The sequence below is a fragment of the Pseudorasbora parva genome, chromosome 5 (assembly GCF_024679245.1).
Source record: "Pseudorasbora parva isolate DD20220531a chromosome 5, ASM2467924v1, whole genome shotgun sequence".
Classification (NCBI taxonomy): domain Eukaryota; kingdom Metazoa; phylum Chordata; class Actinopteri; order Cypriniformes; family Gobionidae; genus Pseudorasbora; species Pseudorasbora parva.
In genome coordinates this window covers 39,753,868-39,771,724 of record NC_090176.1, presented here as the reverse complement: position 1 = coordinate 39,771,724, position 17,857 = coordinate 39,753,868, and the positions used below count along the sequence as shown (strand labels likewise).

The following is a 17,857-nucleotide window of genomic DNA, read 5'->3' as shown; positions in this document are numbered from 1 at the left end:
CTGCGCATTCCGCAAAATACATGACGTCACCCGTAGACGGCGCGCGCCAGGGATGGAAATTAACTTTTTTCAAAGTCTACCACTGTTTTTACCAGCCACTTTTTTGTTTTTAACAAATTAATACTACAAGCTCTACAATACTTGGGCAGTTTATTTAATCTCAAGTCTCAATGAATTCCTGATATTTTCACGATGATTTGTGGTCTTTTATGGCTTCCAGTTTTATGGTTTTTAGTCCCAAGAATGAAACTATTCCTTCTGGCATCTTTGAAGCGTGTTGACAACATTGAGCAGAACATTGTCAGTAGGGATGCACCGAAATCACAATTCTTGACCGAAACAAAAAAAGAAGAAACCAAAGCCGAAAACCGAAAAATAAAATTAAAACTAGAATGTTTAACTCGACCTCACTCATGTGTTCATTAAATAATAATGTACAGGTCTACTGGCCTGCAGAAAGGTACAGCAATTGAATAAAGTAATCAAATGTAAAATAACTGCATATTTAACTGTTTAAATGAAAGATTAATCCTTATTAAACTTACAAAAACTATTCAATCAAGAGCATTGTTTAATGTCAAACTAAATATAAGGACATCCCTCAGGCAGCAGTAAAGGCTACTGCGCCTTTAAGACCTGAGGCAGGGATATGCTCGTCTTTCTCGACTGTGCAGTTCACTTAAGGCATATTCAGACGATGTCTGCTAGGATACTCATCAAGATGGACATGTTGACATACTTCTTGTGTGAGTTTGTCCATTTAAGCGCAAGACTTGAAAGAGAACTCAATATTTGCGCACTGTGAGACTCGCGCGCGCTCTCGGATAATGCACAGCATCAGATCTTCTCTCAGCGCGCGCGAGTCACACAGCGCACGCGAGTGATGACGGAGAAAACGACTGGTCATATGCGCACATACGGCAGCACTCGCATGCACTGAACAAAGTTTACAGAGAGGTGAAACAGCTCGGTAGGTGAAGCGAGTTTACCCGCCACAACTCAAAATCAGCCGCATTTGGCTGGTGGCGTGCGTGGCGGCGCTAATTTCCATCCCTGGCGCGCACGCTCCGAGCAGATCTCAGACTGAGTACCCGGTTGTTTTTTAATACTTACGGGGATGAAAATAAATATATTCATAAATACTTTTTGGAGTCAAACTCTTTTGACAAAGCTTGAACAAAATACTTTCAAAATTTAAGACTTTATAAAGCCGTGATAAGACTTTTTAATACTTTATAAGGGTCTTAATTTTCCCAAAATTGATTTATCACCTTTTAAGACTTTTCAAGACCCCGCGGATACCCTGTAATAACTAACTTAAATTTAATGGATGAGACACAATACTTGTACAAATGCATTTAATCAAATATCTAAAATAAAAACATCAAAAATAAAACTGCTAAAAAAGAAAATCACTAACCACCAGCCAACAAAAGACATTGTGATTCAAATCTCAAGACTGGAACTGGCATTGAGCAATTGCTGTTATATTGAAACATCAGTTTTCTACCATATCTAAAAGACACTTCAACTTGAGGCCACACACACGTTCCTCCTCTTGCTGACTTGACAACTCTCTTTTCAAGTCCTGCAAACGTTGGAATAAAGATACCGGTCTGCTTTTTCCACTAGGAGATGCAGTCTTCTCAACAGAATCAACCGTTTCCGCTTCCTTCAAATAACAAACAAATGCAATAATAAATGCTACTTTTAAATTTATCATAAATCACACTAAATCATATTAGCACTAGTTATACTAGCATAGAGTACCTGTTTGTGGGTGGTAGCAGCAGGCCGCTTACAAGATGAGTTCATGACTAGAGGAGGTGAAGAGAGGAGGGCTGAGGGGAGGAAGAGAGGAAAAGAGGCAGAGGACAAAGGATCCGCCTCAATCCGACGTTGAATCTGTTCTCCAATTCTAGATATAAAAGTTAAACAAAACAAATTAAATATACAAAACCCCATAATGCATGTTTAATTGGATAATTTAAAAGATGGCTGGGGTATAAGGTACAAACACTAATTTAAAGAGCCCCTTGTGGATTTTTGAAAATTATCTTTCATGTAGTGTGTAACAGTTGATGAAAAAACATTACACAAAGTGGTATATAGTTATTGTCTCTCAAAAGTAAGAGTCGACTGAGTCAATTGGACAAATTGACAAAAGAACAGTTGGTCTTCCTCAGCTACAACTACAGTGTTTAAGGGTGGGTCAAAATAGAAGTTGTTCACAGGAAGACGATACTATGCAAAGTTGCTACAAAATGGCGGGGGGGGGGGAAGAGAAATTAAACCTAACCTCTGACCCTCAGCATTCATCTCCTGAATGACTGAGAGTGTGTGTTGAAGTCGCTCCATTATAGGTGTCTGTGTGCTGTCTGGAGCAAAGTAAAGTCTGTTCATTTTGCTAGGAGATATTTTCTCAACCAGGTCAACCTTTTCCTTAAAGACAAAAAGAGAGATTTGATGCATTTATAGTAAATCAAAATTTTGGAAAATAACTTGTGACGAAGGGTATAACTCTACCTGTATATGGACAGTGCCAGCAGCAGGATGCTTTCGGGAGGGGGTCGTGATCAGAGGCATCGAAAGGTTGCTGGAGTTCAGGGAAAGAGGAAAAGATGCAGGGCACAAAGGATCCCCTTCAATTCGATGCTGTATTTGCTCTCCAATTCTACAGATACATGTTAAGGTATGGTTACTGCAGCAGGAACAAGCAAAAAAAAAGGCAACAGCTATTTGTAATATTAAATTTGTTGAAGCTAACCTTTGGCCCGCAGCATTCATACTGCGTATGGAAGAGAGAATCTGTTCAAAGCGTTGCGCTATGGGAATTTGTTCAGTATCATGAACAGAAGGCCATTCTTCTAGGTCTATGTGACTCTGAAACAGCTTCTGCTTGGCAAAATGTCTGGCTGCAGTAGAGGAACTGATTTTAGACCTATAAGAAAAAGTTCAAAATTGTGTTTGTATCTTTTATTGTAAGGGTGTTAAACTATACAAGATTATACAGTGAATAATAAATATTTAAAAGAGGTGATAGTTACACTTCTGAGGCCTGCTGCTTCTCCTGGTATGTCTGTTTCACAGCTTCTATCCAAATATCAGGGGGCCTGAAACTCTTCAGGCTGTCTTTGTTAAAATATACATAAATCTCTCCATCATTTGTGAGTGCATCTGGGATTAAAAAAGATTTAAAAAAAGACATGTTAATAAAAATGGAAAATGTCATTGCCATTCTGTTGCCAATCTGTTATTCTCACCTTTTGCCACAAGAGGCTCTAAACTCCAGTCCTTCATACGATGCTCTACACACAGGCATATAATGTCATCCCAGGGAATTTCATCAAAGGATGGTTCAGTCTTCTCATAGTTATCCTCATCTGCACCGTTTACATGAAAATATTGGTAGTTCACTCTTCTTAGCAGGTTCTCCAGGCGGGACATTAGAATGGGTTGGCTTAAGGGCGAGGTGGGGATCTGCGACACGTACTGGATTATAGAGGCACACAAATGTGGCCAGGAAGCTGAGGAGTAAGGGAAGAGATTGTTTTACTGGCACAATACAAATTGTCTATCTTGTTTATTCAGCATCAAATACAAAAACTATTCTACTAAAATATTTTTTTCATGTTCACCAAGGCATAAAAAAAAAGTCAAAACATTTAAACGGTGAAATATTACCATTTCAATTAAACCATTTAATAATTTCTATTTTAATATATTTTACACTTTATTCCTGTAATGGAAAATTTGAGAAAGACTGTTTCCACAAATTAATGTTTTCAACATTGATAACAAGATGATCACCAATAATAACTGAGCACCAGTCAGCATATTAGAATGATTTCTAAAGATCATGTGATACTGAAGGCTGGAGTAATGGATGCTGATAACTCAACTCGGTCATCACAGGAAACTACAATTTAAAATATATTAAAAAAAGAAAAGAGTTATTTTAAAATGTAATACTATTTCACAATTGTACTGTTTTTACTGTAATTTTGAGCATAAGAGGTATTACTGTTAGTTAGTTTAGTTAGGTGTTTTAGTGTATTTCTACTAAAAGCTATGCAAGGTTCTGGTATCGTATTCTCCCACTGGCAAAAGATTTGGAAAAAGTCCTGTGCCAATTTGTATATGAAATACATGTCTACGTGCATGGATTCAGTTTACAAAACATGAACAAAAAACAAAAACTTTGAATTTGTTTTGATTGCGGGTTTGTTGTTTTTCATAGTATACTCCCATACCATTAACAGGAGGCAGATCCCACTCAGGAAGTTGCCGACTGAGGATGGCTCTCCTCAGCCAGTCCATGTGTTCTGAGGAGTTCCAAGCATGATGAGGAATCAGCTCGCTGTTCTCAGGGAGAGAGAATTCAGGAGGTGGCCAGCAGAGACTGGACAGGTGCTCTGACGAAACCACACCTGCCAGGAAATTCAGCACACTGTTACAGAGTTGCACAATAGGCTCCGGGTGCTGAGATGGAAGACCTGCATGTTTCCTGTCCTCCTTGTCTCGTTGTAGTCTGGAGTAGAACTCACGGCACAGGCCTAACTCAACGATCTGCAGCAGGGTCTGAGAGCAGAGGGCTGGGCCAGCGGGAGAGCGGGCGGCAAGCCACTTCACGACAAGACTCATCTGTAGTGGAACGGTTATAAAGACAATGTGTAAGTACACACATTTTTTCCTGATATGACGATAATTCATATTTTGAAGTCGTAACCAATAAATCTGCATTATGACTGGTTACTAAAAAAAATGCTTAAAAGCATTCAGATATAGTCATTCTTCAAATTACACCAAGCAGCATTAAAAAACTAAACAATAAATGGAATATATATTAAAAACCAAAACGTAAAAGATACACACAAAGTTTGCCATTTCTCAATGTTAAGTGGTCTCAAGTGGTTTGGTCTCTTTGTCAGAGCTGTATATTAAAGTGTATGATGTATATTGCATATTTTGAACAATTTTTTAAACAATATAACTGTATTCTCAATATTCTTTTGTAGACTAACTTGCTGTGAGCCTTGCAGGTCAGTGAGGGTTGCTGGAATATGGACAAAGATGTATTCAGAAATGAGGCCATCTTTCACTAACATATTCAACATGAGTGCTGTGAAAAGAGACAGACAAAAAAAAAAAAATTCAGATTGTAGTCTTTAACACCCTTTTCTATTATACCATGTTTTGTCTTTAACACTTGCCTTCTTCCAAGCCCTGATCACTGGTACCACTGTCTTGGTTGCCAGTAACGACCACAACAAGTGGTAAAGGAGAGTGCCAGCAGCTGGCCTGCTGCACCTGTCTCAGCTGGAGGAGGGCAGACAGCAGGATCACATCCTCATCCTCTTCGCCCTGTCCAGCACTGTTAAGAGGGGGAAGCAGCATCAGCAGAGCATTGGTACCATGAAGGTCCTTCTGTTCCTCCAACAGACACTGATCTTCTGCACTCAGGGGACCATGACATGCCTGCACACAGACACAGGGTTAATCACCTTTACATTTAGACCCCTTGATACAATTCTTTTATATATATATATATACACAAGTCAATGTAGTTGTTTTTTTTAAATGTTTTTTTTTTAATTGCCTGAAATGAGGTCTTTGGTTGACACAAACTCTAAATATAGTCATGTTTTATTCTAAATTCAAAGATTTGACTTGGAAAAAGGCAGTTGCTAACAAGTGGCTAATTTTGACTACAACTCAGCTATTCATTAGTCTGCTTTTATAGCCTCTTTGTGTTTATAATCATATATAATAAATTATAATAGTCTTGCAAACTATTCTCACACCAACTGTAAGGCAATTTTATTTTTTTAATATTTAATATTAAATTTAATATTAATATTTTATATTTAAATATAGATTTAAATATATATTGATGGTGATATTGAAGTCAGTCAACCGTGGTGTAGTTTTTTTTTAATAGACAAATGTTGTGACAGTATTTAGGTTGTTAATTAATTTGTTAACAACATGCATTCTTATTTCACATAGCCCATTGTCTATGCCTACATTTATTTTTATATTGATTAATTATACACTGTTAGCTAGCTGTGTGCTTTGCATATGCACATTTCTGAAACCCATAACGTAACACAGTCTCCTCCCATAACAAACCCCTTTAAAATGTAATGTAGACATGCACTTTCTGTGAAGCTGCTTTAAAACAATGTGTTGTGAAAAGTGCAATACAAATAAATGTGAATTGAATTAAATTTGTTTTCATTTGTGATGTATTATGATGACCAATATGTATAAAAACCATAAAGTTTTGTTGGTGACAGAGCTTATTTTCCAAAAGTCAATTTAAAAAAAAACCTTTTGACAAGTGAACCAGGGTGATGCTAACTTCCGGATTGGCCTACAAAAATATTTCACAGCTGCAGCACTAATTACTTCATTAACCAAGTAAAATATTTTCTTCTGACCTTTATAGAAATGTGAACTTCATGAGCCTGTCCCTTAATATTTGTCAGGCTGTGACTGATGCACAATGTTTTTAGTTGCCCTTTTGGTTCTCTCTCAATCTCTTCATATTGATTTCCTCCCCCCAATTTAACCTCAAGCCAGTCTGTCAGAATCCTGCATGTAAACAAACATAAACAAAAGGTGTCAGTTAAAATGCCATTGCCAAGTTTTAAGAAATGTTCTCATCATTTCGTTCTTTACCTGCTGGAAAAATTTATGTCACTATTGCAGCTGTTTGGCAACAGAAGTGTGGCTTTCCAGAAGATTCTGTCAGGTGCATTAGGGGTGCTTTCTGCCACAAGTGTGGGAAGGTCAAGAGGCATCCATACACGCTCACTGCAAAGCAGAGTCAATTAAGCATACAGAAAATTACAGTGATGAAAATGATTTCCAATCTGCACATCTATGCCACTGCATCCCCATTGTACCAACCTCAGCAAGAGATTGTAGTAGTAGGACACTTTCATTTGATGAACTGCTTCTTGTCTCATTTTCAGCAAGCTATAATATTAAAGTCAGAACCAGGACCAATCATATAGATTAATTCAAAACAACAAACAAATCCAAGCACAGTTAAATAACCAAATTGAAATCTCCAAATACAGACCTTGTGCAGGAAACTGCCATGTTCCCAGAGTTGCCAAGGTTGACCATCCCCTGAGCCAAAAGGACCAGACTGGGGCTGGAAGGAGCACTAGGGACAAAGGCCTTCAGTTTGAAATGTGGATCTACACAGCCAGGGGCTGCAGGGAAACCACGCATCTGTCTCTTTAGCTGACGACGCACAGCTACCACGTCACGCCACCTAGATTACATGGACAAATCTGTTCTTTAAAAGGTTTCTAAAGGGAATAAAGGGATAAAAAACCAAACCACCAAAACCTTCTTTATAGACATAAAGAAAAATAATTAGCTCCTCAAACCTCTTGATGAACTTGCGGGTGCGCCTCAACTCATCGTCAAGGATCTCTTGTGCCATCGCAGCCACCTCCTCAGCCATTGTCTCCTCTACTATACTGTCACATTCCTCTGCAGAGCAGCGAGCAATACAAGCCGCTTTCTCTTCTAAAGCAAATCTGGAAGAGAAAAAACACATTACCAATTTTGCACACATTTATTGGTGAAGTTCTCGAAATATACATACAAAAATATATACCCATATAAAGAATATGCCCAAGTCATGTTTCACCCCAAAATCGAAATAAAGTAAATTTATTATAATTAGGGCTGTCAATCAATTAAAATATTTAATCGCATATTGTCATGAGTTAACTCGCAATTAATCGCAATTTACTTGCACATTTTTATAGATTCTAAATGTACCTTAAATTAATATGTTTTTAAGTTTATAATACTCTATCAACATGGGTATGGACAAATATGCATGCTTTATGCAAATGTACGTTTATTATTAGTGAGACCATACTCAGAGCATGAAGACTAGAAATGTATCACAGATGGCGGTCACAGATGTTTTTCAAGAACTAGTTCATGTCTCTTTTTTACACTGGCAGTTTAATTCAGAACAGGGCACAGTTCGTATGAAAAATTGGTAATGTGAAAGCTGTCATGTGGACCTATGAACGCACCACTACCACAACATACCTGGTGGAGGTCCATGTTCCACGAGTAGGAATATAAAGCGGCCCCTTAAAGAGATGCGCGTATTCTCTATTGAACTGCCGGTATTTTGTGTGTGAGTGTGTGTGTGTCTGTGGAACTGTGGCCCGATTCATGTGAACAGTGTGAGAAACACGGACTTGGGAGCGCTCTTGTTCAGAAAAGTAACCTGTGCATTCGTTTTAGATGATTGTAATGCATTTAGTTAAATTAACACATCTACTGTAAGTGGGGATGGTGTTAATGATTTACCTCGGACATGAGCGAGAGTGAGCTTGCAGTGCATCGCGTTCGGACTGCAGAGAATGTGCTCATTGAAAAAACACACTTTTCTTTCGAACTGGAGTCTAATAAAAGTTAAGCATAAAATATGGTAGCTTATTTAGGCTATAACTGCACTTGTTTCAGAGTAATGTTATTGTCAACCCTTTTATTTCCCTATTAATGTTTGCCAGTGATGGGAATAACGGCGTTATAGATAAACGGCATTACTAACGGCGTTAATTTTTTCAGTAACGAGTAATCAAACAAATTACTGTTTCCCCCATTACAACGCCGTTATCTTTACTGAGAATAAAATGCCGCATTACTATAATTGAGCTCACTGAAGCGGTTTACATCCGATCAGACACGCTCTGTCAGCGGACCTGCAGCTGAGTGTGTGTGTGTGTGTGTGTGTGTGTGTGTGTGTGTGAGACATAGCCTAGCGACCATGCCATGTGACCAACGATCAGGAGTCATAGTGACATCATGTCCAATGACTTCAATGGAAGATTTCGCAAACTGGAAGTATAAGCACTATTTTTCGCTTGTTGAGGTGAAAGGTAATATGTTTATGTAACGTGCAACTTATGCCCAGGAAGAAAGAGTCTCTCCAGGTCGATGAACGCAAAGAATAACGTGAACTCCGCTACCGGATTAGACAGAGCCACCACATTAAAGCAACTAAAACTAGGTTTTTCTCGTGAGAAAGTGGGTAAGCCCGCCATACAAACAAGACTTGAGAGCACTTCTTGTTAAACTGTTTACTTTCGTGAGGAAGAAAATACTTCAAGCAGGTATGTTTACCAGTATGTTTACAGTATGTTTACCAGTTGTGTGACAGTTTTAGAATTTTAATGTGCACTACAAAGAGTATGTTAATTAGGCTGATATATTTATTATTATTATTATTTTCTATATTTGGTATACTTTTCTTAAGGAGCATCATTCATTTTTAGATTTATTTGATGGCCAGTTGGGGTCTGTGCAATAAATATTACAGTTCTAAACAATCTATTTTGTTTTATTGTTCCACTATATTAATGATATTTACAATAATGTATTGAATTTGATTGTACAATGTTTTATAATAATAATTTATTCTATTTAGTGTCAATTTCATTCATTTAACATTTAATATTGGGGACAGTAAGAAAAAACCTGTGTGAGATGGTTATGTAGGATGAAGTACCTTATCTCAGCCTCAGCGGTCGCTCTAATGCTCTCTGTTAGCACCTCGTCACTGATCTTAAGACACAGCTCACCACCAAACTTCTCAAAAAAGGCTTCCTTCTGCCTAAAATCAAGCAAAAATTAAAGTTTGAGTGGGAAACTTAAACAAGCATTGTATTGAAACATGAATGTAGTAGGTCTTTCACTCACCTGGCTTCTTCCTTCTTGCGTTTCTCTTCTGCAATTCTCTCCTTCTCAGCTCTGATCTCTGATGTGGACAGTTCCCTCAACAACTGATGTAAGACTTCACTCACAACCGTTTCCAGCTCACTGTCACTTGCACTGCAGGACATGTGAGCAGATACATTAAGACACAAACACTATGCAATAAAAATTGGTTTGTTTTATGACAAAAAAAGAGGCTTTTGGCTAAACGCAAGTGAGATATTCTGGATGAAAAATTGTTCTCAAGAATTTTAAACCTGTAGGTCAAGAAAGGAAAGGGTTCCTACCTGAGGGCTGTGGTCACATATTCAGCAGCTGCACGGGTTACATCAGAGACTTCGGCCTCCACTACTTCATTAAGCACAGCATCCACCTCTGCCATGATTTCCTGCCAGAAATCATCAGTGTCATCAGTGACCTTATGTATGTAGCAAAGTCACACTACATCCAAAAAAAAGTGTGTTTACATAATATGTGTACTGTATATAATTATTATTATACGTATTATTATAAGTATAGTTGAACACACACACACACACACACACACTTTATAGAAATATTTGCATGAATATACTTTATATACACATTTATATTATATATAAATATGATAATTCCACAAATAACTGCAATTACATGTTTCAAACTGAGATGGCGACAGAGGCCAAACTTATAGACTGCAGCTTTAAATATATATACAAGCAATAATTATAAACATACATGTAATCAAACTTTTATTCAATGTTTGACAGTACTATTGTGGTTAAGATTGAAAAATGTCTCACTTGATCTGTGTAGGCTGGCTCTGGTTTGGGTGGAGGAGATGGAGGTCGGACTGGCTGTGGGGCTAATATGGGTTGGAAAACTAGCTGTGTCACCACAGGAAGAGCGGGTTCTTCTGTTTGGGACTTCTCTCCAGTTTCCTCCATCTCGTCAGGTTTTACAGGCTCTGTTGTGCCAGGGACATCCATGAACAGCCGTGGTTCAGCCAGAAGCCTTGTTTTCACCTGAGGCCTGGAGTCAGGCTCCACCATAGGCTTCAACTCCAGCCTCAGTGGATGAACTGCCAAAAACAAAATATTTTGTAAGTACAAGCCCTTTCTAATTTTCACTAATGAAGCAAGAACTGAAGTGCATTCACACCTTTCAGGGAAGCTGGTGGAGCATCTAAAGAGAGGCCATCTCCAGTGTACTTGCTGTTGGAGTCAAAGCTGCAAACGGGATTGATCTGAGGCGGGTTGGGTAGCAGTCCACCATTCACCACCTCACCAATCAGAACAGTTCTCTTCCTCTCAATAGCCACAGACTTGATCTGGGGCAGGGAGAAATCAGGCTCCTGATAGGCTGTCCGACTAAGTTCTACCATGCTGGATGTTAAACAAAATAAGACATTGATTTTAATGATTTTAATTTTGTTGTTGTTGAGAATTCTGCATTTCTGAAATGACAATGGATATTGGGCATTGTATAAGGATCTAACATAGTACAGCATTTTTCAAGACAACAGAGAAAAGATGTAGGACATACCCATCATTGATATTAAGGCCATGCTGTTGTATAAAGTCTGAGGCTTCAGTGGCATTTTGGAACATGAGCATTCTGACAAAGTCCTCAACTGGAAAAATGGTGGATCTCTGGGCAACAGTAAAGGCCACATTGAGGATTTTCAGTGCCTTGCTTCTCACCTAACCGAACAGAGGTAAAAAATAAAAATTTGTAAGAAACTCAAAGGTCTAATGAATGAAACAGAACTTCATATACTGTCTACTGAACTACCCTCTGGGTGAGATGCATTTACCTGATTGAAGTATCTGTGAAGTATGCAGCTGCTCAAATAGGAAGCTGCACTCACAAGTTTAAAAAAACGGACAAAGTTATTGCTGTTGAGTGCTGCAAAGGCCTGCACAGCAAAATCCACCTCCGGAGAATCCCGTACTTCTTTACGAAACTGCTGCACCTCACTGAATTGACACAACAAAATCCATTTGTATTATTTACACCATCAATGCAAGGAATTGATAATTGGTACTTTTCAGCAAATATATGTATCAGGCCCAGTCTGTGCTGTTATTGGTAGCCAGATTATTTCCCTCTTCAATGTGCTCACTAACCGGTAATGTGATGTTGTTGTTTTTTAGGGCACGTTTATAAAAACTACTTAAATGTCCTAATTGAACTAATGCCTAATCCTGGTATAATCTAAGCCCTGACTTTGAAACAAAGCTTTAAGGTATACATTTTATCAGTTTATAATTCGAACACATGACCATGGCATTGTTAACGTTATGCTTTACTGTTTGAGCTTCAGGGATGCCTTGCCCTTGACTACCTAAAAACAGCTGACTCCAAATTCAAAATAGTTGTATGAGTTATACTGCCCAAAACAAAAGCAAGGATTTACCGAAGAATATCTCCATCATTGAGCTTTAGCAACACATTATATTGGCGGAACTCTGCCTCATTCAAGCAATACACCTCCTTAGTGGCTAAGTCTTGATACATCTCCTTTAGACTCTGCAGGCATTTTGTCATATTCTCATTGTTGATCTTGGAATCAAAAGACATCATGGGTTCCTGGCAGAGGTGATGGGCACAGTGAATGTGGAAACGGGTACATTTCTCAATAAGCGATACGGTTACTGGATCACATAGATGCTGCTGGGTAATGTCCTACAAGAGAGGTTCAGACATAATAACAAAAAATTGTAAAACACAATGGCGATATTCCCATTGACACAAACTGAATATTTTAAATCAATCATGCCCACCTTGCGAATGCCTCTGGTTCTGTTCCAGACAAAGTCGTACCAGTCACGGTAATTGCCCTCACCATGGTCCATAATCTGAGTCACCAAGTAGTCCATAGTCATGCTTAGCACAGGAAGTGGTCTAAGCTCATGAGGGAGAGGTTCTTCCTGATCGGCCGAAGACCTGCTATATTCTTTGATGGCAGCAAAATGATCCACCTAAGCAGATTCAATCAAATAACTAAAAGGTAACCCATGGCAATGAAAAATGATAATGACAAATGACAATGACAAATCAAGCTAAAGTGTTCTATAAAATCATTTAAGGATTCCAAACATTAGTATTTGTCACTATACACAGATATTACAGAATACATTCTGAAGTGAATCGTCTTCTTAACCAAATATTGACATACTGAACCTTAGCCAAGAACTGCAATAAATGTATTTCAGATCATTACTGGACTGTATTGTCACAAACCTTCTCTGTATCTGGAACAACCTCAAAGACGCTCAGCTGGTTGCGGGTTTCTCTCATATACCGCTCTTTCTCCGGGCACATATCAGGGCATGTTCCCACAAACACTTTAGACATATCCAGGTCTGTTCTTTTGGGCCGAGCTTCAGAGACAAAAAGACCATTATTATCCTATCATTTATATTCTAAACCAAACAATATCAATAATATCATGTTATATAATATTATAATAAGTTCAGTCCAATATGGTATCAGAGACCTTGCCGTAAAATCTTATCTCTCTGCTCTAGGAGGCGGTATCTCTCCTCTGCCGTTTCAGCCACCTGACCAATGAGAGGCTGTAGTACTGAGGGCAGGTTAATATTAGTCCGCTCTATGCTCCGCTCCTCTAAAAGTGAATCCAGTGGAGTCTCACTCTCAAACTGGAGTGTTTTAGCAACAGATGACTTTTGGATTGGAGAGCTTTAACAGAAAAAAAACATGCAGCAATAAATAATCAGGCCAAACAACCATAGTGCTAAGAGATTGATATTACATGTCTCAAATTACCCTTTAGTAAGATAGCTAGTGGTGCTGATGGGCACTGCTCTGGGAAGAGGCTTGCGGCTAGGGGAGGACTGCAACAAATCAGCCCTAGACTCCGAGTCCACCATCACATCTTTGACCTCTGAAGGTCCAGCAGCTTTTTCACCTGGGCCTGTAAATGACAAGCACTTTATGAGCATAAATGTACAAAAGAGAAAGTTCACAGCATTGTTTAATACAGGGAAATATTAAGCATAATTGTGTGTCTGTGTCATATTGCAGTTGCAATTTTAAGAACAGTTAACTGTTTCTGCTTAGAAAAAGGCTAAAGGTACACATTAAAACCAGGCATAAAAATTACATTTGAACAGCAGATCACATGATTCAGGTCAGGACAGGTTTTCACTTGCTCATTAGTCCACAGCTAAGAAAAGGAAGATATCCTGATAAAATCATGTCTTCATTTTCTATGGCCCCAGTATTGTGGTAAATTTGATTTTTATTGTAACTTGCAGTGGCCAAAAATGCAAATGTAAAACAGTAAACTTTAGGTTAAATGAGTTTGATTGAGATCGGATTGTTTAATTTAAGCTTTTAAATCAAATGAGGCAATGCCACAAACTATGTATGATTGGAATATTTTAATAAATTATTTCCCACATTTTATTCAATTTTATTTAAACATTGTTAATGCATTTTATTTGTTTTAATTAAGAATAAAAAAAACTTTTTTATAAAAATCTTTCACTATATTGATGAAATAGACTCTTAATTTAACCAGTCATTTTGTGGATGACATTACCGTCACACTTTAGCAACAGTTTGCAGTTTAACATTCCCACAAGGTCAAACCACAATTCAAATTCATTTCAGAGTCCAACAGCAAATCTTAAATTTAATGAATTATAATTATTATTTTATTGAATTAAACAGCAAACAAACTGCTAAATAGTACTGTTACTTACTTTGTTTCTTTCTTTGCCAAAATATCTGAATTTCATTCCTCTGAAACAGCTTTCCTTTCTTTTTGGCTTTGGCTGCAGATGCCTGAAGGAGAGAGTTCACGTAATTAAATAACAAAAACATTAATTTAAAATAACATTTTCTGGTGATGAGAAATTTGTATCATGTATTTAATTAGTTATGCTCACATGATCATGGAAATGCACAATGGCCAGATTTTTCTGAGGCCTGCAATACACCTTAAGCACTTTTCCATAGTGCCCAAAATGCTCTGTGATGAGCTCCTTCCTGTTGAGTTTGTGTGGGATTCCTTTGCACTGTATAACAGTGGCATCAGCAGGAGAGAGACCAGCCAAACTGTCTGTGCTCTCCTTTCGAGCAGCACGTCTACCTGAAGAGTGTGCCTGTGGTTCAAGCTTGAGAGCTACAAAGACAAGTGATCACAACAATTTTAGCAAGAAGAATCATTTCAAAACAGCTCAGTATAAAATGTAGGGAGTCATTATTATATTGGTACCATATCAGCCGATATATATTTTTTAATTTATCAGCATCAGTCGATATGGGATATTTAATTGTTTTACATTTATCTTTGCAATCATTTATCTTTGCTGTACATTATAATGTTGTGATGTCTAAATGTTTTGTTGCATCGCATATAGAATATTAATGTGTGTGACCCTAAAAAAACTAAACACAAAAAAAGAAATCTTACAAATTTCCTCTGCTTTTTTCAAAACTGCTGGAGCCTGAGATCTCAGAGGCATCACATCACTATCTGGTCCAGGTGGATCTGGTCTTTCTGGAGGATGATCTTCTCTCTTGACTGGGCTGCCTTTGTATTTCAGTACGTCACACATCGCACTGCGAAAAAGCCCTGCAGCTGGGCCACGGCTTCTCAGCACCGGACGTTTAGCGGGTTGTCTTGGGCCGTCTGCTCCAATCTCACTATTATCACTTTTAGCTGCATTTGACTCTACCAATTCCTCTTTACGTTTTATGCCGGAACTCACAAAAGCGGTTTCTCCTCCAGTGCTCTGCCCATCACCTGCTCTATCCTCTATTCTATGTGGGGCTTCAGTTTTTGAGACCCCAAATCCAAAGGATCCAATCTCAGTACCACTAAATGCAGGTACTTTGGTATCTGATTGAGGCTGAAGGGTCTGTGCTGTGAAGCTAAAGGTGGAGGGAGTTGTGGGCTGTGAAGCAAGCGTACTGCTGCTGGAAGGGTTGGCAGGTTGAGAGAAGGTGAACTGAATGCTGTTGCCACCACAAAGTGTCTCCTTTTGTGAAAAATTTGCATTAGAGAGTGAAACGGAAGGAGCTGCTGCTGGCTGTGAGAAGCTGAAGCCAAGAGCACTTGGCTTTACGCATGAGAACAACGAACCACCAGAGGAATTGCCTATAGTACTAGTTACGGCCTTGGATGTTCCAGTAGTTTCAGAGGCTGAAGACAGATTTGAGCTTGGAGGTTCTGGACTGACACTAAAAATAGGTTTGAAAACAGCTTCATTGGGTGGCTTGAAAGTAAACTGGTTTCCACCCATGGGATTATCAGTCCTACCCCCTATTGAAGAGCTGGATGTTGTAGTGGGTCCAGAGAGAGAAGAAAGCTGACCAAAACTGGGCTGGTTAGTAACCGTGCTACTGAAGCTGGTTGATGATTGGGAGGTGCTTGAGGAAAGACCGAATGCAGAAGGCTGACCGAATACTGAGCTCTGATCAAAAGCAGACATCGGATTCTGTCCTGTAGCTTGAGCATATGAAGGTGGTGGTGGTTGTTGTCCAAATCCAAGGGTGCCTTGCCCCAAACTCGGCTGCCCAAAGGCTGGGGCTGTTCCCATAAAGGAGTATGATGGCGGCTGCCCAGATCCTTGAGATAACCCAACGCCCTGGCTAAAAGTAGGTGTTTGGCCAAAGACAGAAGGCTGTTGTGTTGTCTGGCCAAAAGCTGGCTGACTAAAAGCAGAGGGTTGTCCAAAACCAACACCCTGTGCTGGGTTCTGCTGGGCAAAGGACTGAAATAGGTTTTTTGACTGATTAGTGTTAGTCGGTGCCTGAAAGGCAGTTTGTGGTCGACCAAAGATGTTTGGATTCATGATGGATGAAGCCGGAACAGCAACTGTTAAGATTGACTGATGTGATCCTGAGCAAATCTTCTGGTGGTCATGACCAACGTACTCTGAATCCTGTAAAACAAAGATTAAAAAACAATATCTGTTTTTTTCAATATTCAATAAAACTTAATCTTTTAAAGTTTAGAATGTATATAACATAAAAAGCTGTATAATGTGCAAAGCGAAATCAAATATGAAAAATAAAGCCGAATGTTGCGATGAGTCCTGAACGCTGCGCACTTTTTCACTTCGCAAACTCCCAAAATGAATTACCTAAATACTAAGAATATTTATATGCATTTCATATCTCTCTATATATTAAAGTTAAACCCACTCAAATCGAAAAGGAATACAAGCTTCACATACTTTAGCGCTGTTCTCGTCACAGTCGGACAGGATGTTTATCTCTCTTCTTCGTGAGCAGATGCGTCGATCCAACAAGAGTCTAGGCGATTGCGGCCCCCACAGGCAGGCACGCGCATGACACCATTAGATTTAAAATAAGACTAGTACTTTTACTTATAGAAATCCACAAAATGTAAGACACACAAAAATACTGTAGGCCTATCTTTAAGAACAAGTCAAAGCCCATAGTCAAAGGGATACAGAAATTGTCGTGTTGTCTATAAAAGCAGGTTTAGCTAGCTGAAACTGAAACCGCCAGCGCTCTTCTGAAAAAACATTGAGAGCGCTTCGGCGTCACAGTATTTTTTTCTCGGAACTACATTTTTTTTGCTTGTTGTCGGTCCCGTTTAACCTAACAAGCAGATAAGAGATGTCACGCTTCCGTATGAAATATACAATATGGTTAGTACGACGGGTACTAACTTGGGTACGACCGACGTTTATTTAACTCCAAATGTTATATGATGTGAAATAACAATTGGTAAGTTTTCAAAAAATAAACTTACAAAAATGCATAAAAACACCTGACATTAAGCTGGACATTTTTTAAGAGCAGAATATATGTATTTCAAGGAATATTTTAAGACATAATAAATTATTAGCCGATAAATTATTAGAAAAATAATTCACACAGAGGTGTTATATTACTGTGCTGTATACATATGCACAAATGTCTTTCTCAAAGGTGAGTCATTTCATTTGTTGCATTAGTTCCTGTTCCATTCAGTTACTGTTATTTAGATTTCCCCTCACAGCTTTCCAATAACTATTGGAGTGATATGTTATACATATTCACAAAACCCCTAATACTGAACAATTATAAAACAGATATTTTGGATTCATTAAAAGGTTTAATATATATA

At 38.5% G+C, this 17,857-nt stretch overlaps 1 protein-coding gene across 1 annotated transcript; it reads right to left on the bottom strand.

The window, feature by feature from the left end:
- Positions 1–1,304: 1,304 nt before the first annotated feature.
- mcm3ap (minichromosome maintenance complex component 3 associated protein) lies at positions 1,305–17,087 on the bottom strand. The gene is made up of 31 exons (XM_067444274.1): positions 16,956–17,087; positions 15,188–16,661; positions 14,661–14,896; positions 14,475–14,556; positions 13,534–13,681; positions 13,244–13,446; positions 12,988–13,127; positions 12,528–12,725; positions 12,161–12,429; positions 11,558–11,720; positions 11,287–11,444; positions 10,903–11,126; positions 10,545–10,822; positions 10,050–10,150; positions 9,748–9,879; positions 9,557–9,661; positions 7,407–7,559; positions 7,091–7,288; positions 6,916–6,984; positions 6,685–6,819; positions 6,444–6,597; positions 5,214–5,478; positions 5,025–5,122; positions 4,254–4,644; positions 3,264–3,527; positions 3,048–3,177; positions 2,768–2,941; positions 2,527–2,674; positions 2,300–2,442; positions 1,771–1,918; positions 1,305–1,672 (listed from the first exon to the last, which is right to left on the bottom strand). The coding sequence occupies exons 2-31, from the start codon at positions 16,569–16,571 to the stop codon at positions 1,499–1,501; spliced, it is 6,465 nt and encodes a 2,154-aa protein (XP_067300375.1). The 5' UTR covers positions 16,572–16,661; positions 16,956–17,087; the 3' UTR covers positions 1,305–1,498.
- Positions 17,088–17,857: the final 770 nt, after the last annotated feature.